Here is a 22335-nt window from a genome sequence, read left to right as displayed (position 1 = left end):
CAGCCGCTCCGCGGCACGCGGGATCCTCCCGGACCGGGGCACGAACCCGCGTCCCCTGCATCGGCAGGCAGACTCTCAACCACTGCGCCACCAGGGAAGCCCAACGTGCAATTTTTGTAGTATTGGAATTTCATTTATTTGAATTGCTTAATGAGTTGGACATCATTAGAGAAGTTAGAAATGTTTTAGTGGAGGTTAACTTCCATCTCGCAAACAAGTTCCAGGATCTACGAGTTTTTTTTAAATTAGCGGTATTACCAAGGAACCCAGTGGTGAGTTGAATGTTTCTCATCTAAGTGATTAAATACAAATGCTTTTCTGAGAAAGACCTACTTCTCTTGTTGATCCAAGACTCATGAATTGTCAGCTCATAATTATTTTTGCTCCTTAAAACAACATACATTAAACACCATTGCCCAGAATTTCAAAGGAATACTTGGATCACATTCAACCAAGGGACACGTGATGAAAATCCTACTCAAAACACATTACCTTTAAAATGTGATTCTGGGAAATTGACAGTTGAGGACAGTGTATAGGTAGGCAGTAGTATTCTTAGAACAAGCAAATTCTCAAGTCAATAATTTGATGAGTATTTTACTGTGGTGTTTAGAAGATGTTTGGAAATATGACATCAAACGGATCATAACACTTTGTTAACAGTAATGACTTCCCTTCAGTTTCCCATTTGATAGTTTCCATCTGATAAGAGGATTATCAGACTTAAATTTAATTGGATCATAAGGATAAGACTTGAAGAATAATCTTATGTAATATTTCTAAAAAATAAACTATAATGTGTGCTGCTTTACTTTAAAGGGGTGATACAACCTAGCACAGACTACGCAGACTTTTGGTGTTTGATTTTTTTTTTTTTTTTTTTTTTTTTTTTTTTTTGCGGTACGTGGGCCTCTCACTGTTGTGGCCTCTCCCCGTTGCGGAGCACAGGCTCCGGACGCGCAGGCTCAGCGGCCATGGCTCACGGGCCCAGCTGCTCCCCGGCATGTGGGATCTTCCCGGACCGGGGCACGAACCCGGGTCCCCTGCATCGGCAGGTGGACTCTCAACCACTGCGCCACCAGGGAAGCCCTGGTGTTTGAATTTTTTTAATTCATTTTATGACTCTGGGCAGGTATTACATCTCTGTGACTCTTATTTCCACATCTGCAAAATGGAAGTAATAATAGCATCTACCTCTAGGATATTTTATATAGAGTTAATACATCCCCGTGGTAATAGTAGGTAGCAAGTATACTGCTTACCTTCTTTTGTGCTTCTTTGATATCACTTCATTGTGGCTTGATTTATTAATTTTGGATTAAGTTTAAGAGAATTTTAATAAACTGCTTAAACTTTAAATTTAATATTTATTGATTACTTGCTACTTTATAAGCCCTGTGCATAAAGAAAAACATAATAAATATAAAAAGCCTCTACTCATAAAAAGAATCTCAGCAACCTAGAGGGGAAAGTACTGTGTGTTGGTCAAATTCAGAAGAGCTGGTCTTCAACCTTCTTTTTTAAAAGTGGCTGATAATCTGGTCCCACTAAGGAATTATACATAACACACAGTGTGCATGTGCAAGTTTAAAGAAACACTATAAAAAATGAGGTTTTTAAAACAAAAAATGCTTTGTGATGGAAATATTGGGAAATGGGGCCTTGATTGGTGAGAAACTTCAGCCCAAGTAGGTCAGCATTAATGCTACCTCTGAGAAGGGCTCTGGGGAAGGGGAGAAGGAAAGCCCCCTAGTGTCAGACAGTTTTAGCAGTTATCACTCAATGCTCAATAATTTCTTTTTGGTACTTTTCACCATCTTTTAATCTTTAGGAGGTACATTTCAAATATGACTAAAATACTGATTTTCAAAAAAAAACCATTTTAGAACACTCCAGGCTTTCTATCAGCATTGAGTTTTTATGTGGTTATCTTTTGTTTCATTTTTGGTAAGAATCAGGGAGCCAACTACTCTGGCTTTTTAACAGGAATTAAAATGGAATTTTAGGCTGGTTTCAACATTCCTTAAACACCAGAGAATAATATATCTTGGCTTTATGAAATTCCTTGTTACTATTTTAAAAGTTAGATGGTGCAGATTTGCCATCTATTTCTTATTAGTGGAAAATGCATTCAGTTAAGTGACTGGTCAGAGTCCTCTATGATTCCATCCTTGAAGTGAAGAAGCTCTGTCCCTTCATATCTGTGTGACTGTGTCATTTATAGAACACCTAAAATTTTACTGTGTGCCAGCATCGCACAGAAAGTCTTCAAATACGTACCATCTAATTCATTAGCAGTTTTGGTGGAGCACTTTTGGAAGTAACTGGTGGAGTTGCAATTGAAAGAAAGGAAAGCAATGCAGCCACAAGAGGGAGTAAGAGAATAATTTCTAAATTGATGGGCCTTCGTTGCAACGAAAATAGCTGCTTGCCTTTTAGAATTTTGAGACTTTAGGAATGATAAAAGTCTCAGTGGCTCTACAGAATAAAGTGAAAGTTTTGGGAAAATTCTCTGTGTACAAGGGAATTGTGCAGGACCAGAATTGTGAACTTCTACGTTGTGCTATAGAATTTGAATTAAACTTTGTTTTGAGGATATTATTTAAAATGACATTTATGGGCCTTTTGAGTTTTTTAATTGAATAATAAAATAAATTGGGAGGTGAATTTTACAGAATCATTGGATTTGGGGCTTGAAGGAGCATCTACCCTAGCTTTTTCATTTTCACAGATCAAGAAGCTGAAGCAAAATAAGACTTTGTCCAATTGTGTGACCTGTATGCATGTTTGTTAATCCAGGAGAGATACTGTTGCATTTAATTTACGAGGAGTGCCCAATTTTTGTTGCATTGGAATTTCATGTTATTTGAATTGTTTAATGAGTTGGACATTAGAGAAGTTAGAAGTGTTTTTTAGAGAAGGTTAAATCCCATCTTGTAACTGGAAAAATTACCACTTTGTTTAATTTCATTAAAAGTGATGGCTTTCGTTTTAGACTATATTTTAGGGTTCTATACTTAAATGAAAATAGCAAGAATCACACTTGAGGGCCTTGTGCTTCAAGTTCTTGGCACCTTTTCCCTTTTAGCCATCGGCATTTTTTGTGTATGAAAGCGTACTATCTCTATCCTGGCCTCTTTTCCTTTGTGTTCAGGGAAGAGGGCCATGATAGTACAGTCTAAAACAGAGCAATGGGTTGTAGAGGCTTGGTCTTCCCCATGCACAACACACATCTGGTGAAATCAAGTCAAAGGAGACACTTGCCCAGCTATGTTTTCAAATTGCAGTCCGTAAATGTCTCATTAGAGGTTGATTCTTTTGCTTTATTATTCTGGGACTATTTACTGTTTGCTTAGTGACTTTTTAATGTATATTAATTAATGGAAATTAAATTTAACAGTATAACCAATTGTTGGAATACTCTCCAAGACAAAGTGGGAACCTCCTCTCCACCTCTCATTTTTATTCGCAAATGCATCACTTATTTTTGTGACTTTTTTTCTCCTAAATACAAGTTTTACCAGCCCAATAAGGAAATTTGAAAAACATAGATGAGCACATAAAGGGTATAAGAGTGGAGAGCAAAACTCACTGATAATGCCGTCTTCCAGAAATAGTCACTTTTTTTAAATCACTTTTTAAAAAAACTATTTATTTATTTTTGGCTGCACTGCGTCTTCGTTGCTGTGCACCGGCTTTCTCTAGTTACGGCGAGCGGGGGCTACTTTTCGTTGCGGTGCACGGTCTTCTTATTGCGGTGGCTTCTCTTGTGGAGCATGGACTCTAGGCGTGCGGGCTCAGTAGTTGTGGCTCAGTGGGCTCTAGAGCGCAGGCTCAGTAGTTACGGCACACGGGCTTAGTTGCTCTGCCGCATGTGGGGATCTTCCCGGACCAGGGCTTGAACCCATGTCCCCTGCACTGGCAGGCGGATTCTTAACCACTGCCCCACCAGGGAAGTCCCCCAGAAATAGTCACTATTAAGAAGGTTTTTCTTTAAAACTTACTTTTATATAAGTGTAATATTAAGTAACCAAAAGTGAAAATAGCTTCTTCTACATATGGTAATTAAACTGCCTTTCTAACCATTTGTTTTTTAACTTTTTATTTTGAAATAAGTTCAAATTTTCCCATATATCCTTTACCTGATTCCCCAAATGTTAACATGTGTAACTACAGTATAATCAAAATCAATAAATTAATAAAATAATGGATAAAATAAACTATTATATAACCTATAGCACTTACAAATTATACCACTATAATTGCCTAATTCTGGTCCAGAATTCAATCCAGGATCACAGTTTGCATTTCATTGTCATGTCTCCTTACTCTTCTTTAATCTGGATCAGTTTTTCAGTCGTTGCCTTTTGCCACTTTTTTCAAGAGAACTGGCCAGTTGTTTTGTAGAATATCCCTCAATTTGGATTTGTCTGGTGATCCCTCATGAGTAAACTCAGATTGTGCATTTTGGGGAAGAATTCCTGGAAATGATATTGTGCCCTCCTTGGTGCATCATATTAGGAGACACATGTTGTTCTGTTACCGAACCATTATCTTTAGATAGGACATTATATTTTCTAATCTAAACAGCAGGGAGGACTTCTGAAAACACCCTGTGGTGCAAAAGTATCATTTTTTTTAAGATAGGTGCCCCATAAGTATGAATACTTTATCAAAGGTTAGAACTAAATATAGTTTGCCAAAGTCCTTTTAAAATGGGTTATGTAATTTTATAATGAATGGATTACTGTTTTGAAAGGGGGAAGAAATCCCAGCTCTATAACTTGTGATTTTCCTTTGAAATACATTTTCATTAATTGGCTTCATGTATTCTAATTGACAAGCTAAATCACAGCCACTAGCCCAGTGATTTTTTTTTTTTTTTTTTTTTTTTTGCGGTACGCGGGCCTCTCACTGCTGTGGCCTCTCCCGTTGAGGAGCACAGGCTCCGGACGCGCAGGCTCAGCGTCCATGACTCACGGGCCCAGCCGCTCCGTGGCATGTTAGCCCAGTGATTTAATTTGAGTGCATAGTGACAGGTGGTCTTTCTTTAGGGCTGAAATAAATATATAAACGGTTTACAATGAGTTCTTGTTAATTTTTTAAAGTTTAGTCTAAGGACCCTTACTCTCTACATTGTCTGATTCCCATTTAAGAAAAAAAGGAGGGGCTTCCCTGGTGGCACAGTGGTTGAGAGTCCGCCTGCCGATGCAGGGGACACGGGTTCGTGCCCCGGTCCGGGAAGATCCCACATGCCGCGGAGCGGCTGGGCCCGTGAGCCATGGCCGCTGAGCCTGCGCGTCCGGAGCCTGTGCTCCGCAATGGGAGAGGCCACAACAGTGAGAGGCCCGCGTACCGCAAAAAACCGCCCCCCCCCAAAAAAAACCCAAAACAAAACAAAACAAAAAAAAAGAAAGAAAAGAAAAAAGGAAAGGACAAGTGAGGAATAGTGGTGGGGGGCGGGACATGTTCAGTGCGTTAGAGAAGCTTTCCTGGGGTGAAATTTGGAAGGAAGGTTTTGAAATGAATGCTACTGTGAAACACAAGAAGATCGAATGAGGAGGTGTCATGATTTTGTATTTGAAACTCCCATCACTCCTCTTGGTGGCAGAGTTGTAGTACCAAAATCTAGGTGTCCTGACTTGCAAACAAATTTACTCTACCTTGCTGCTTCGAACTGTCCTCCCACCCTATCTCTGGTGAAGCTTTGTAGTTGTTTGTCTCCCTTAGTTGCCCCCTCCAGAGGCATTACATAGTACCTGGCGCTTATCCAAGGGTCCTGAAAGCATATTAGGATATGCTTTGGCTGCCCTTTGGCTGCTGTTTCTGAATATATGTGCTTAGTACAGCACCCAAACACCTGTCATTTTTGAGCAATTTCTAGGTCTTTAAAGAAGCAGAACATTGTTCCTTTTTGAGCAAAATATTCATTATCTAACCTACAATATCAACCTCAATAATTTTTACTACATTTTATCTTAACTATATATTTAGAAGTTTGTTAAGGTGATGGACTTTTGATAGTCTTCTCGATGTTAGGCTTTTCTCCTTTAAGATTGTTCTAAGTTTCCTCTGCTACATTTAAATGAAGCTCTTCAAATTACTCTACAAATTCGGCCTGGGGATTTGATGTTTGAGTCCCTAATATGTGCAAAACGTTTGTCTTTAAGGAGCCTATAAGTAGATTAAGAATACATATGTGAAAAGTCAAAGGTGCAAAATCATAATTCTTTTAAATTACACTTGCTCTGGATAACATGTTGCAGAGCATAGGATATAAAGTTCAAAAAACAAAACTCTTCTGATGTCATCCCACTTCCTCAGAGGTAATGTCTAATCTTTTTTGTATCCTCCTGGGAACTTGCAGTGCCCACGCAAACTGTCCTTGAAGAATATACACAGGTAGGATCTTATACAAACTATTCTGTAAGTTGAACCCACACACAACACTTTGATGTATATCTTATGCTTCATTCCATACTGACACGTACAGTACCGCATTCTTTTTAATGTTGGTATAGTGTTTGATGAGTGTAACAATGTATCTAGCTAGTCCATTGTTGATATTGACAGAAATTAGGATATTTCCTTTTGTTTTTCCTTCAGTTGAAAGCTCTTCAGACCTGGGAGGTACAGAAAATGTAGACTAAACTGAATATTTTTGAGAATTGGCTTGAGGGAGAGCATATTGTTAGAGCTGGGTATATTGAAAGGTGAATGGTACAGATTAAGTCAGTCAGCAGTTCTTAAGAGTGATCTGTGGACCCCTGGGAGTCCTGCTGGGGGGGATTCATGAGGTCACACCTATTTTCTGTCTCTTTTACAGATGAGAAACCTGAGGCCAGAGAAATTTCAGAACTTCGTCAAGTTGACATAGCTAGTAAGCAGTGAACTGGCATTTGAACATAGGTAGTAAGCAGTGTAAGCTTGTGCCTTTTACAAGTCTGCTGTAAAAAGAACAAGTACTAACAGAAAATGTTTCCTTTATCTTATGTACTTTGATATAATTTAATCCTGTGGGTTTGTTTTTGTTTTTGTTTTTGTTTTGCTGTAATTACTTCAGTTTATTCCTTCACCAGAACCTTCAGGAGGTGCCACAAAACCAGGTGGGGAAGCCCAGAGCTCAGCATGTCCCCGCCCTCTTTAATCCTGTGTTTTTAAATGAAAGGTTTTTTGTGCATTATTTCACCACTCTTATTAGATACACAAATTTTTGATTACTGAACCTGAACTGAAGTACTAAAGTTGAGAGTACAAGTGCACTAAAGCAGGTTTTTTGGATGTCAAGATCCCCATGTCTTACATTTGCATCTAACTGAGTAGAGTACCTACTCTTTTAGGAGCTGTGATTGGTGCTTTCCTGTTTATATAAACTATACTCTCATTTAGACCTCGTCGTAGTGGCCTTTTGAAGTAGATTTTCATTTTAATCATTTGTAAATATTTTTTATTAAAAAAAATCATTTTATAAAATAAAATTTCATTTAATTCTTTAATAGATGAGAAAACTAAGGCTCTGAGAGATTAACTTGCCTGAGATCTCAAAATTGATGAGAGTGGGATTTAAGGTCTGCCTGATTTTAGTTTATACTGTTTCTATTACACCAAGCTGTTGCTCCAAGAAATGCTTGGGTGCCCAGAGATTAGGGCCTTGCCACCAGCTCAGGCTGCAGTTTTGGTGTTTTAGATAGTTTCTAGTCTTGATTGTTCCTACAGATTTGATATTTTATACTCTTCTTAATTTCCAGCTGTAATCATATTAAAGGACAGTGAGAGAGGTATATCACTAGAATAGAGATAGATTTTCAGTTTACAAACTTTCTGTTAGAAATATTTGACCACAGTTAGAATTCAATGTTTATTGAAATTCCTAGTGGGGGCAGGTTGAGCCTACCTCAAGAGGGGCAGTCAGAACTAGGTAACCTGTCAGTTTGTGTGGTTCCTTAATGTTAATCCACTCCAGAGTCAAAGCATTGATGTTATGTAGACCATCTTTGGATCAAGCACGTGCTAGAAACTATTGTTAATATATTCTGCCCTGGGTAAATTGACTGGCTTGGGGGAAAAAATCATTACTTGACCCCATATCTTAAGTGTTCTTACAGCCTAAGAGGTTAATTGTACATGGTGCTGTAGAGGAAAAAAAAAATCTTTTAACTCTAAAATGTCAAGCTCCACATAATTTATCCATTGATTAGGTTAAGGTTCAGCACCCTCTCCAGAACTATAGCATGTATTTAGCTCTGGATTGAACCCATGCCCCCCCCTGCAGTGGAAGCACGGAGTCTTAACCACTGGACTGCCAGGGAAGTCCCTATTTTTAAAGGAACATTTCAGAGACATTTCAGATGTGGGCTTCATGCTTTCAATCCCACATAACGTTAAGTGGGGATGACTACTGTATAAAGTCAGAATGTGCATTAACTCGAATTCAGCAGATTAATTTTAGGTATTTTTAAATGGCCATGGTTATCTTTAAAAGACAGTAGCTGTCATTAAAAACATTTTTAAAAACTGCTTGAGGGGAACTACTGTGAATCTCTAAATCAAAATCTATTTCGGCAAGATCCGTTTTGACACTACATATAGTACAACTGCTCTTCAGACAAGTAACTACTCCCTATTATTTGATAACATTTTAACATTCATATTTAGCATATAATGCTGATGTGAAAAATTTTTTAAAATCATATAGGTAGTGATTATAAAAAGATTTAGCTTTTTAATTTTTTCTACAAAAAATTCACACCATTTTTCCATTTTCACTAGTTCTTTTCAATTTCATATTAATAATTCATAATCAATACCAGTAACTAAGAAAAAATGCTTCATCAGTTGTGTGACAGAAACTGCTATCTGTTTACTAAAACTGAGGCTCCCCTCTAATTCCTGTGCACACAGCTGGACCAGATTTCCCAGTGTCCCTCTTAAATGCAGGCAAGTGACTGTTTTTACCAATGGAATGTACATGCGGGCAGTGGGTACTAACTTTAGACTACATGCTCCTTTATGTTATTTTTTTCTCTGACTGGCTAAAATGGAGATCAGCTCAATATTAACATTGTAGTCTCAGTTAAGTGCTTGAGTGTAAGATGTTATTAAAGTTTGTGTTTGACCTGAAAATCCTTTTCTGTTATAAATTACATTTAGATTAGAAAGTCAGTGTTATATGGAGAATTTTACAAGTGGAAGGTTCATCAGTAGTCAGCCTAACCATTGTTTTATAAGTAGAAATTGTGACACCTCATTTGCTTCTTTCCTTATATGAATGCTACGTCTCCTTTTAAATTTAGATTCTCACAATGTCCCACAGTTGTCATCACCTTCACTTTACTACTACACATGAATGAAATATAGGAAGTTGTATATACTTCACGCAGGGTATTTTCTGAAGTTTTTGTATGTTGAAAATAGCTATTAGTTCTTTCCTCTCTTCATTTTCTCTTCTCCAGTTTTCCTTGTCACTGCTGCTTTCTGATAAGTGCTGCTTCCTTTTTTTCCCCTCTGTTTTTATTTCCATCATGGTCTTCTCCCTACATTTGCCTTTCTCCTCTGACTTTTAAATCCGGAAAATTGAACTTTTAATTCTCTTTGGTTAGTTTGATAAATTAACATACTTAATCACCTCTGTAGTGTTACAATTAACTTAATTCAGTGAACTCTATGTCCTCCATATCTTAGAGTTGAATGAGACTACATCTTATTTGTGAATCTCCTCTAAAAAATAGTGATTTTTCTCATTTCTCCTGAAAATCTCTGTAAGAAGAGTAGAACTTACTGTCTGACGAGGTGGCCTGTTCCAAATTTGTTTCGTAAGTTTTCTCATACTGTGCAGAAATATGCCTCTGCCCAAATTTAACTAGTCTTGTCTTCTGGAGCCATTCATGTCATATTCTTTCAGTTTTCATGACTGTTTCCAGTTTTCATCAACACTCTTGCTTGCTTTCCTGGATACTCTCCAGTTTTTCAAAGCCTAACTTGATACTTTTGGCGGGGGCTCGGGGCGGTGAGCCATGCAGCACGTGGGATCTTAGTTCCCTGACCAGGGATTGAACCCGTGCCCCCCCTGCAGTGGAAGCACGGAGTCTTAACCACTGGACTGCCAGGGAAGTCCCTATTTTTAAAGGAACAATATACTCTAGATTTGGTTTCCTCAGCACAGTGTAGAACTGAATCATCATCCTTCATTTTGATTTCTAATTAATATCTTAGAATCATATTCTCCTTCTTAGTAGGCATATCATCCTGTTGAGATAGAGAAAACGTAGAATAATGTTGTAGAACAGGTCAGATTGCCTAGTTGGAGTTGTACCTTCACAACTGAGCTGTGGTTTTTGAGCTCGGCACCATTTGTTTGTCTTCTATGAGATGGCAATAATTGTAGTTTGTACCTCATAGGTAAGGTTATGGAAGGATCAAATTAATCCATGTAAAGTGATTAAGTGTCAAAAATGGCATGTTTATTATTGAAAATGATGTTTTTATTATTTTTCTCAGTTGTCTATTGCTGCATAACAAACCGATCAAAACTGAAACTGATTTATTCTTTTTTGTAACTCTGTGGCTTGTCTGGATTCTTTTGGACAGTTTTTCACATGGTGTTGGCTGTGGTCACTCATTGCTGTCTTTAGCTGGGGCTGAAATATCCAAATGGCTTCACTAAACATGTTCCACGACTGGGGCTGACTTGACCTTTCTCTCCAGCAAGATAGTTTTGTTTTGTTTTGTTTTTTAATGCTGTCTTAGGGCTCCAAGAGGGCAAAAGGGGAAGTTGCTAGTCCTCTTAAGGGTTAGGCCTAGATCTGGAACAGGAGTCATTTTCACCGCATTCTGTTGGTTAAAGCAAGACAACAAAGTTAACTCGGACTCAGGAGAAAGGAAATGAATTCCACCTCTTGACAGGAGGAGTGGCATACATGAACAGGGATGGTAGGGGAATTGGTGGAGGACATTCTGTTCTTTCATAGTTAGCTTTTTGAACCAAATTTAATCTTTAATCCAGTCTTTCTTGCTTTTTGTTTTTTAAATCTTAATGGTTCTTACCTTTATGTCATCAGAAGATTTTAAAAGTTTGTCATTTATCCCTTTCTCAACTTCTTTTATTTTAAAAGTTTGTCATTTATCCTTTCTCAACTTTTTATTTTTAACAGCTTTATTGAGGTATAATTGACATACAAAGAACTGCACATATTTATTTAATGGGTACAATGTGATGAGTTTGCTTTTTCAACTTCTTGTAGTCAGCATTTTACCAGAAACATTCGCCACTGTTGATCCTTGGTACTTCTAGTCTATCATTAGGCCAATAAACAGCCTGACTACTGGTATCTTGCCTTCTTGTTACTTGTAGGTTCTGGTTAATAGCTTTAAAGTAGTTTTTGCTGTTGTTATTGTTTTAATCAGATGTTATGGCTAAATTCAGTGTTCACCTTGAGGGAAGAGGTGCTTAATTGCTAATTTAAAAATTCTCAGTGTGAGTTACCCAAATGTAAAACAACAGTTTTTAGAGATATAGAAGTTATTACTCATAAAAGATGAGTTACAATTTCTTATGACATTTATTGACACCTTGCCTAAATAACTTCTGCAAGTTTTCAGATGTATACTTTAAAGTTTTACATTTTAAGTGATTCACCCTTAACTAACTGCACATGTTTGTGGCCCTCATCTTTACATATATACAGTGGGTTAGATAAAAGTCATTGAAAAGTGAAGGACATGACGAGGTAGTGTTATTCTGTTTCTGTTGTCCTCCCTGCTAGACATTTTATCCTCAGACTTAGAGACTGTCTTGCTCACTATTCTCAGTGCCTAGCACAGTACCATTTAAGTATTGAAGAATAAGTGAATGTAAAAAATACGTTGAAGCAGTAAAATATGAAATAGAAATGCCTAGGTAGAGAATTGATTTCATGGTTAGGCTTTTACTTGTTGTCACTTCTTTCATTTGAAAATATTCTTTGTCAATCTTAAATATACATAAATGAGCCAGAGAGCAGTTCACAATCGAATTGTATATGGAACCTTCTTTAGATTTATATATATTTTTTCCCGCTATTTAATTTGAAGTGATTTGTGAATTCTGGTTAATCTCAATACACTTTTTCCTTAGTTAGACTTCATAGTCTTACTTTTAGCCTAGCCAGTCAGAAGTGGAATTTCAAGTGTGGAGTGCCACAGGTTAAACCTAGACTTCTGAATCCAAAGCCATTATGCTATACCGTCTCCCATAGTGGAATGAATAATGCATTTTGTATTAAGATACAAAACTTGAAAAAGCCCGGTCATTTGTTTCTTAAGTTAAAAAAAAAAAAAAACACTTACTATACTAAATGGAACTATCTTTTGCTGTTTTGGCAGATCCGCAGATCCCCAAAGAGCAGCTATAGTGTTCACAGAGTGTTCATGCCTCAAAGAGGATGATGGTGTTTAAAGGACAAAATGATGGGAAGTTTGAATTTTGCCAAGTCTTAGGTTATAGGCATTCCTTCTTCGGAGGAAGCAGTGGTCTTCCAAGCCCAGAGAGTTCCTTTATTTATAGTTTGGTTGAGATTTCACACTAGAAGCTGCCTCAAAGTTTAAATGAATCAGTGAATGAATGAATTCCAAAACACTTTTGCAGCTGAGAGATCTTTGAATGTGAAAATCTGGGTGTGGTGTAATAAGAATTTTGTATTCTAACCAAAGTGGTCTTCTGATTTCAGGCCAATGGTTTCAAATATCAGTTAATAATCACAGGAAACATTATTTCAAGTTGAATTCTCTCATCTCCAACCCTTTCCTGTATGTAATGCATTGCAACCTGCTCCTACTGCCAACTTGGAACTACCCACTTCATCTGAGTATCTGATGCTTAAGTTGCAGAAAGGGGGAGAAGCCAGGTTAAAGCTTACTCTCCCACTCACCATTTGGAACATAATGAGGTAGACCTACAAAGTTAGAGTTATTATTTAAAAGCATTTTTCAGCCTGTTTGGCATATAAGTAGGTGCTATTTAAACTACTTGGTTACTACCAGAAGAATAGAAACCAAGAATTAGATACCCTTTTTCCTTGTAAAAATTGAGACTTGTTTGCCCGGCTAAGCCCAGTTGAAAATTGACTTTCACCTTGATTCCTAGAGTGTATTTAGTAGGAAGAAGTGGAGTATTAAAAAAAAAAAAAAATTGCCTAATTCTACTACTGGAATATTATCTTTCTCCCCCTTAAAAAAAAATTACTAGTTTATTGTGCCTTATCCCCCTAATACAGTGAAATCAAGTTTTTCTTGAAGTCCATTGTAGAATATAATTGTTAGCATGTTAGGATTTACTTAGTTAGATTGTTATAGTTTTTTTTTTTTTTCTTTTTGCGGTATGCGGGCCTCTCACTGTTGTGGCCTTTCCTGTTGTGGAGCACAGGCTCCAGACGCGCAGGCTTAGCGGCCATGGCTCACGGGCCCGCTCCGCGGCATGTGGGATCTTCCCGGACCGGGGCACGAACCCATGTCCCCTGCATTGGCAGGCGGACTCTCAACCACTGCGCCACCGGGGAAGCCCAGATTGTTATAGTTTTGAACGGAATTACGTAGAATGAAGTTTAACCCATTTGGGGTGATCGGTAAATATGTATCTTATTAGCTGAAAATCACTTTAATGAAACTAAAGGTGTACTCTTCAGGTCTTTAATTCTCATACTCCTACCAGTGTCTTAATTTAGTTAGGATAAATAAAACTTTTACTTTGAACAGCTTTTTACCTGTTGTGAGGTATTACTTTAATTGTAGTCTTATAAATGACGTTTTGTTCTTTTGTTCTGCTTCCTCTGTCATGGACTCTGGTAGTGTCTATTATACTATCGGTTTCTGCTTAAGTCATATATTCCTCCATAGTACCAAAAAGTTAATCTCTTATGTTCTTTGCATTCTAGTGTCATGACTACCTTGAAAATGAAGTTTGCCATTTTGTTAAATAATATAGTAATAACACATATAATATTACGAGCTATCATGGTTTCACATTCATTGAAACATGCAGTCTTTATCAGCATGTAAATTGAAAGCACTGTGGGGGAGAGGCCAATATTTAAATTATCATCCTTAAATAATAAGCTGAACACTAATTTCAGATTTTAAGTATTGCTGTCCAAAGCATTCTGCTCTTAAACCACAAATTTACGAGCCTACGGCATTCAAAAATTGTATTGTTGGCAATGACTGGGTATTAAAGTTTTATAACTTAGGCTATAGTATGCTTTTAAAAAATGCAGATTCTTTTAGTTTTGTAAACATTTTAGTCTTATTGTGACTGTTTCTTTTCTTCCCAAGTCTCTTTTGGAAAAGTTCTTGATTCCCAATGCTTCACAAGCAGAGAGCAAAGTCTTCTATTTGAAAATGAAAGGAGACTACTACCGCTATTTGGCTGAGGTTGCTGCTGGTGACGACAAGAAAGGTATGCTGCTTCAGCCTGAGCTGGACGCTTAGAAAATGACAGTACGGAAGGAGTCCCTTCTGGAGTGTAGAGAATTGTTTTGTTGTTTTTTAATTGCTCAGAGCACTAAATGAAGAGTAATAATGGACTTTGCGCTCTCTCTCTCTCTCTCTCTTTCTTTCTTCCTTCCCTCCCCTCCCCTCCCCTCTTACCTCCCCCACCCCGTCCTTCCTTCAACTAAACAGTTGACCCTTGAGGAACACAGATTTAAGCTGCACAGGTCCATTTACACAGAGATTTTTTTCTGTAAATACTACAGTACTACATGATCCAAGGTTGGACATGAAGGGCCGCCTACAAAATTATACTCAGATTTTCGACTGCATGAAGAGTTGGCATCCCTAAACCCCTTGTTGTTCAAGGGTCAACTATATATCTACTGCCGAATAATTGGTATTCTGAAATGTATGCTTGCTAACAAGCCAATTTTATGTATAGGAATGTTTCCTCACAATTTTAATAGTGGTTATAGTATAACTGTAGAGCAGTACAAACTAATTATTAAAAATAATACTGAGATGGTTAGAGTTATTTTGTCTTGACATTGATCGATGGCTAGTGTAGTTTTCCAGGAGAAGCTTTTCTTTTTTTTTTTCTTTTCTTTTTTTTTTTCTTTTAAATGTAGGAGCCTTAATCAGTTAAGGTTGCTACAGCTTAATATTTCAGAGTTTATAATTGGATAGTAAAGGTTTGGTTTGGGGGGTGAAGGTGAAGTGCAAACTTTTATTGATACATTTTGGTGTATTTTATTATCCAGGGATTGTGGATCAGTCACAGCAAGCATACCAAGAAGCTTTTGAAATCAGCAAAAAGGAAATGCAGCCAACACATCCTATCAGATTGGGTCTGGCCCTTAACTTCTCTGTGTTCTATTATGAGATTCTGAACTCCCCTGAGAAAGCCTGCTCTCTTGCAAAAACAGTATGTATTTTTTACCTGTTATGTGGAAATTTAGTAATCATTATTATTTGAGCATTGAAATGTATTTTTTTTATCACAGGCATTTGATGAAGCCATTGCTGAACTTGATACATTAAGTGAAGAGTCATACAAAGACAGCACACTAATAATGCAGTTACTGAGAGACAACTTGACAGTAAGTATATACCAGCATCATGAGCGGTTAACATGGCGAAGAGATTATAGGCATACCTCTGTTTTATTGTGCTTTGCAGATACTACGAGTTTTACACATTGAAGGTTTGTTACAACCCTGTGTTGGGCAAGTCTGTGGGTGCTGTTTTTCTCAAAAGTGTTTGCTCATTTCATGTCTCTTGAGTTCATATTTTGGTAATTTTCAGTGTTTCGAACCCTACACCAGCAAAAATTTCCACTGCTGAAGGCTCAGTTGATGATTAGCATTTTTTAGCAATAAAGTATTTTTTAACAAGATATGTACATTTTTTTTTTTAAAGACATAATGCTGTTGCATACTTAATAGACTACAGTATGGTGTAAACATAACTTATATGCACTGGAAACAAAAAATTCGTGTGACTCAGTTTATTTTTATATTCCCTTTTTTTTGGTCTTTTTTTTCTTTTTTTTTAATATAAGAGCCTATCTGCTTTTAAAACTCTGAAGAAAACCATCTTACAGAAACTGAAATATTAGACTAAGGACTAAAAATGTATCCTTTCATTAGTTACATATACCCATTGTTAAAATTCTGGTTTTTAAAATGACTTTGTAATTCATGGTTTTGAACTTTCAATTATATAAGCCATTTTATTTTTCATTTCAATATAGTTGATTCTTTTTTTTCCATTTTAGTCACAGAAGAGTTTTGCTTTTAATATCAAAAACATACTTAAGTTCTTTTTTTAAAAATAATTTTTATTTATTTATTTGGTTGTTCTGAGTCTTAGTTGCAGCAGGCGGGCTCCTTAGTTGTGGCTCTCAAACTCCTAGTTGTGGCATGCATGTGGGACCTAGTTCCTTGACTAGGGATCGAACCTGGGTGCCCTGCATTGGGAGCATGGAGTCTTAACCACTGCACCGCCAGGGAAGCCCCTTAAGTTCTCTTCTTATTTATTTATTTATTTATGGCTGCATTGGGTCTTCGTTGCTGCGCGCGAGCTTTCTCTAGTTGCAGCAAGTGGGGCTACTCTTAGTTGCGGTGCGTGGGCTTCTCATTGCGGTGGCTTCTCTTGTTGCGGAGCACGGGCTCTAGGTACTTGGGCTTCAGTAGTTACAGCACACGGGCTCAGTAGTTGTGGCTCGCGGGCTCTAGAGCGCAGGCTCAGTAGTTGTGGTGCTCAGGCTTAGTTGCTCCAAGGCATATGGGATGTTCCCAGACCAGGGATTGAACCCGTGTCCCCTCCATTGGCAGGAGGATTCTTAACCACTGCGCCACCAGGGAAGCCCTCTCTTCATATTTAAATTCCATTAAAAATGGTGACCATAAAGTTGCTTCTATATTTATGTAGCTATGGTAGGGCATTAATAACTTTAATTACAAAATTTCAGATACTCTACGGAGTCCAAGTGGACATCTATTTTGCCTAGTCTCTTAGTTAAAAAAAAAAAAAAAAGACTTACTGTGGCAGGTCATGATTGTCCTTGGTATACTGCAGACTTAAAAAAAAAAAAACCACAATGCCAGTATCACACTGAAAGAATATATAGTTAATTCCTTAATAATATTAAATTTCTAGCATTCAATTTCCAGTTGTCTTTTTGTGTTTCTTTGTATTGTCTTTTTTTTTCTTCCAACAGTTTTTTATTTGCACTGGGATCCCAATAGTCTACATATTGCAGTTGGTAGATATGTCTCTTTGGTCCCATAGGTTTTCACATTCTTCTCCTTCACATAAATATTAAATTTGAAGTTTTGAGGCTTGGATGAAAAAAGTATCAAGTATCTTCTGTGTGCCAGATAAAGAGCTAGGAATGAAGATTATAGTTTAGTGCTACTGGTTTTTATTAGCTTTGGGGCATTTGTTTTGGGGACTGTACATCATCATTGTATACATTTAACTTTTCTCAGCTTTATTTTATCTAACCCATTGCCAATTTTCTGAACCAGTTATATTCTCAGCAGTTTTTTGAACGTTATTATGTACTTGTTTATTATTAAACACTGAAAATTATTTTAGAAAGTATAATTGGAGGCTACCTACACACTCTGGAGATTATTTTAGTCAAGAGGATAAGGTATAGTTCCTTAAAGAGTGAATCATTTTATGTGTATCAAATGAAAGAAGCACTTCAGTTTGTTAGCTAATTTTAATATTAAGAATTTTTCAAATTTTTCTGGTTTGAAATGATGAGATAGTTCTAAAAGGTAGAACTTGAGACCTAGTCACTACTGAGTTGTTTTGTCATCACTTTTTGAGGAGGCCTGATCTGAAATATACACTTCCAGCTGAATCTTGGTATCAGTATAGCATGAAGAGCGTATTACAACAGCTGAGTAAGAAGAAAACCAAGGTTCTGATTCTGATTCCGTCACTATTTACTATGTGCCTTCTCTGAGCTCTTGTCATATTGCCTGTTACCATTATAGGTTGATTGGATCACTTATCTGTCAAGTAAAGAAATTTTGTCAAAACTATCTAGTATCTGAGTCTGGATCTGGTTGACCAGTGTTGTCAACACATAACCCTAGGAAGAGAAATATAAATATCCTTCATCAAATTTTTAATGTTTATATGGAAAAAACAAGGATCCATGAAAGAACTGGAAAGAGATGATAAAATAATTTCATCTTGTCTTACGAGACCACCAGTTTAATAGAAGCTTACAGACTTCTAGAGGTCATTCAGCTAACTGTATGATGTTCAAAGAAGTCTCCTTTCCAGGCCGGTAACATATTTGGTTAATAAATAAATAAAACTAAGGGGTGATTTGGGGGATAGAAAAATATTGAGCTTTTCCCCCCTTCATTCTGCAGTGTGTAAGCAATATAAAATTTAAGGTATCTTGAAACAATCCTTTTATAATTGCCTCTAAAAATCATTATAGAGTGCTAAGACTTGTAAAAAAATATTTGAAACAGCTGAGATAATTTTGAAATCATCTTTTGAAATTGCTGAAAAACTGTAACATTAATCTAAAAATTAATAGACACCATAGGCCTACTACTATGGGACAATTCAGTTTTTACCTCTTCGAAGATTTGGTTCTGACCATACTGTTTTGTGTTCATCTATTAATTTTGAATCAGACAAATTCACAAAGGTAGTTTTTTGTTTTTTTGTAAACTAAAAATGTTAGTTAAATTTGTATTTTAGTTCTGACTTGATCCTGACTCTTGAATTTCATAGAGTGTGGTATTCTCTTTAGAGTGGCAGTCTAAAGTCTAAGTCTACCAGGGGAAAGTAGTCAGCCTGAGCTCCTTGAGCATGGGCTGAATTTGATGATTCTGGTTCAGTTGCACTAAACTTATACATCCGTCTCTCACTGGGGCTATTTGGGACAATCTACTATTCTGATAGCTATTGATATTTTTAGAACTGTAGCATTTCTATGATTTTTTCTACTTTTTCTTCACCTTCTATGAATAACCAAGAATTTCCTGTATCTGACTTTGTTATTTGAAGACAACTCTGCTGTGTACTTACTATGCTTACAGAATGATTAGGGAGGAAATAAATGTATTATATTGAGGTCTTTTATATCTTTTTAAAAATTTATTGTATTGAAGTATAGTTGATTTACAATGTTGTGTTAATTTCTGCTATAGAGCAAAGGGATTCAGTTATACACATATACATTCTTTTTCATATTATTTTCCATTGTGGTTTATCACAGGATATTGAATATAATTCCCTGGAGGCGTTTTACATCTTGAAGCTATCTTAAATGCTGCAATTTTTTAAAGAAAGCCTTCCAACAAAAACTGCTTAGATTCTGGTACTTTGGCATATATATTAAGGTTTTTTTTAAACTGAAATACACTAAAATTTCTCTCTCCCCCCCTCCTCTTTTAACTAGTTGTGGACATCGGATACCCAAGGAGACGAAGCTGAAGCAGGAGAAGGAGGGGAAAATTAAAAGGCCTTCCAACTTTTGTCTGCCTCATTCTAAAATTTACACAGTAGACCATTTGTCATCCATGCTGTCCCACACATAGTTTTTTGTTTACGACTTATGACAGGTTTATGTTCCTTCTATTTGAATTTCTGTATTTCCCATGTGGTTTTATGTTTAAGGTTAGGGGAGTAGAGCCAGTTGACATTTAGGGAGTTACCTGTTCTCATCCTGAGGTGGCCAATACGGGGATGTGGAATTGTTATACAAGTTATAAATGTCTGGCAGAGTACTTTTGGTACACTGTGGCTTCACAAGGGCCAGGGTTAAAACTGCTTCCATGTCTAAGCAAGGAAAACTGCCTTGTATTGGTTTGTCCTGGTGGGGAATAAAAGGGATAATTGGTTCCAGTCACAGGTGTAGTAGCTGTGGGTACTTTAAGGTTTGGAGCACTTATAAGGCTATAGTAGAAATAGATATCCCATAGATATTACATGTTAAACCATGTGTTATCTGTGGAATACTCAAGTCTCAATGTGCACACCATTGACTACAGCTACAGAAGTGTTCCTTTAGTTGTGACCCAATTTACTCTGGATAAGGGCAGAAACGGTTCACATTCCATTATTTGTAAAGTTAACTGCTGTTTGCTTTCATTATTTTTGCTACACTCATTTTATTTGTATTTAAATGTTTTAGGCAACCTAAGAACAAATGTACAAGTAAAGATGCAGTAAAAATGAATTGCTTGATATTCATTACTTCATGTATATCAAGCACAGCAGTAAAACAAAAAACCCATGTATTTAACATTTTTTAGGTTTTTTTTTTTTTTGCTTTTGTGGGTTTTTTTTGTTTTGTTTTTATTTTGTTTTTTGGGTTTTTTTTTTTTTTTTTTTTTGATACTTGCCTAACATGCATGTGCTGTAAAAATAGTTAACAGGGAAATAACTTGAGATGATGGCTAGCTTTGTTTAATGTCTTATGAAATTTTCATGAACAATCCAAGCATAATTGTTAAGAACACGTGTATTAAGTTCATGTAAGTGGAATAAAAGTTTTATGAATGGACTTTTCAACTACTTTCTCTACAGCTTTTCATGTAAATTAGTCTTTTGGTTCTGAAACTTCTCTAAAGAAAATTGTACATTTTTGGAAATTTATTCCTTATTCCCTCTTGGCAGCTAATGGGCTTTTACTAAGTTTGAATACAAAGTTTATCATAACAACAAAATACTACTAAGATAACTACTACTGTTCCCAGCCATGTCCCTACTCCCCCACCCCGAAAAAAAAATTTTTTTTTTCCAGAGACAGGGGGATTGAATGAAAAAAAAAAGTAATGTGTTCCATTTAAAATTTTGGTATATGGCATTTTCTAACTTAGGAAGCCGCAATGTTCTTGGCCCATCATAACATTGGGTAGCATTAACTGTAAGTTTCGTGCTTCCAAATCACTTTTGTTTTTAAGAATTTCTTGATACTCTTATAGCCTGCCTTCAATTTTGATCTTTTATTCTTTCTATTTGTCAGGTGCACAGGATTACCTTTTTTAAGCCTTGTGTCTTGTCACCAACCGTTCCTACTTGGTGGCCATGTTCTTGGGGAAAAGGCCGCATGATCTTTCTGGCTCCACTCAATGCCTAAGGATACCCTGCTTCCTTTGCTTGCATCCCACAAACTATTTCCCTCATCCTATACACTGCAGCAAATCTCTCCCTAGTTGATGAGATTGTGTTTATCTCCCTGTAAACCCTACCTATCCTGAATGGTCTGTCATTGTCTTTGCCTTTAAAATCCTTCCTCTTCCCCTCTTTGAATAATGATGGGGCTAAGTTATACCCAAAGCTCACCCTACAAGCTATTTCCTCAGTACCTTGCAGAAAACACCAAACAAAAATACCATTTTAAAAGAGGTGTATTTTTTTTTTCTTTTAGAATGTAAGCTCCTCGAGAGCAGGGACAATGTTTTCTGTATGTTCTATTGTGCCTAGTACACTGTAAATGCTCAATAAATACTGATGATGGGAGGCAGTGAGTCTTGATGATAAGGGTGAGAACTGAAATCCCGAATACTGTTTTGTTGCTTGTTTTATTATGACCTCAGATTAAATTGGGAAATAGCCCTTTGGGACAATTGTCCCAAATGTTACATTCAAATAAAAGTGCAATGGAGGCCTTGGGGTCTTTCTTTCAAGGAGAAAAAGATCTCTTATGCATTTGGGACAACATCATAATGCATCTTCACGCACAGCTCTTTTCTTTTTCTATTGGTTTCTCCTGACCCCCAGGCCAAGGACATGAAATAATCATTTTATAGCTACGGAGAATGAAGTTAGACTGAGGAGATGGGTTTTATTCAAGTAAATTATAAATAAAATCTAAAGCTTGTCTCATTTGCCTATTTATGTGCCTCAGTCTCATCTACTAGTTTGATTCTGAAATAAATTGTGATAATACTTCATTAATATTAGCTGTTAATAGGTTTCTACATAGTAGTGCCCAGTAGATAAAGGAAGATTTCAACCTGAGATTTTTTTTTGCCTTGAGATTTGAATAGTAAATTTTTTATAACATTTATTAAATTGCCCCAAATTCAGGCTTCATGTCTGTTTCTGTCAACAGTTTCAGGAATTTGGAGACTCCAGCAATGTAATGTATTTGGTGTGTGTGTGTAGTATTGGAGTTGTTAAATGTATATGTCCACTTCAGAGTTGTGCCTTGAGAGTGGGCAGGAGTGTGATCAGTTAAAAGGATGGATTTTGCTGCCACTTTGGCCTATGGTCTTGGCTTTTCCAGTTAATAACGGTTAGTTTTTTGTGCGATGAAGATAGAAATAGGGGTGGGGGAGTAAAAGAATTAAAAGAATGTAATGTCAAGTGGTTTAGTAACTG

The 22335-nt window shown here is 36.8% G+C and overlaps 1 protein-coding gene across 1 annotated transcript in view; it reads left to right on the top strand.

Annotated features, from left to right (window-relative positions):
- YWHAZ (tyrosine 3-monooxygenase/tryptophan 5-monooxygenase activation protein zeta) overlaps positions 1-21471 on the top strand; it is a 33445-nt gene extending 11974 nt beyond the window's left edge. The window contains exons 3-6 of the mRNA XM_081258820.1: positions 14305-14428; positions 15225-15388; positions 15468-15563; positions 19406-21471. Coding sequence (XP_081114946.1) covers positions 14305-14428; positions 15225-15388; positions 15468-15563; positions 19406-19465 — 444 coding nt within the window. The 3' untranslated portion in view covers positions 19466-21471. The remainder of the gene's footprint in view (positions 1-14304; positions 14429-15224; positions 15389-15467; positions 15564-19405) is intronic.
- Positions 21472-22335: the final 864 nt, after the last annotated feature.

The sequence above is a fragment of the Mesoplodon bidens genome (assembly GCF_964165515.1).
Source record: "Mesoplodon bidens genome assembly, chromosome: 16".
Taxonomy (NCBI): Eukaryota; Metazoa; Chordata; class Mammalia; order Artiodactyla; family Ziphiidae; genus Mesoplodon; species Mesoplodon bidens.
This window is presented reverse-complemented; position numbering and strand designations above follow the sequence as displayed.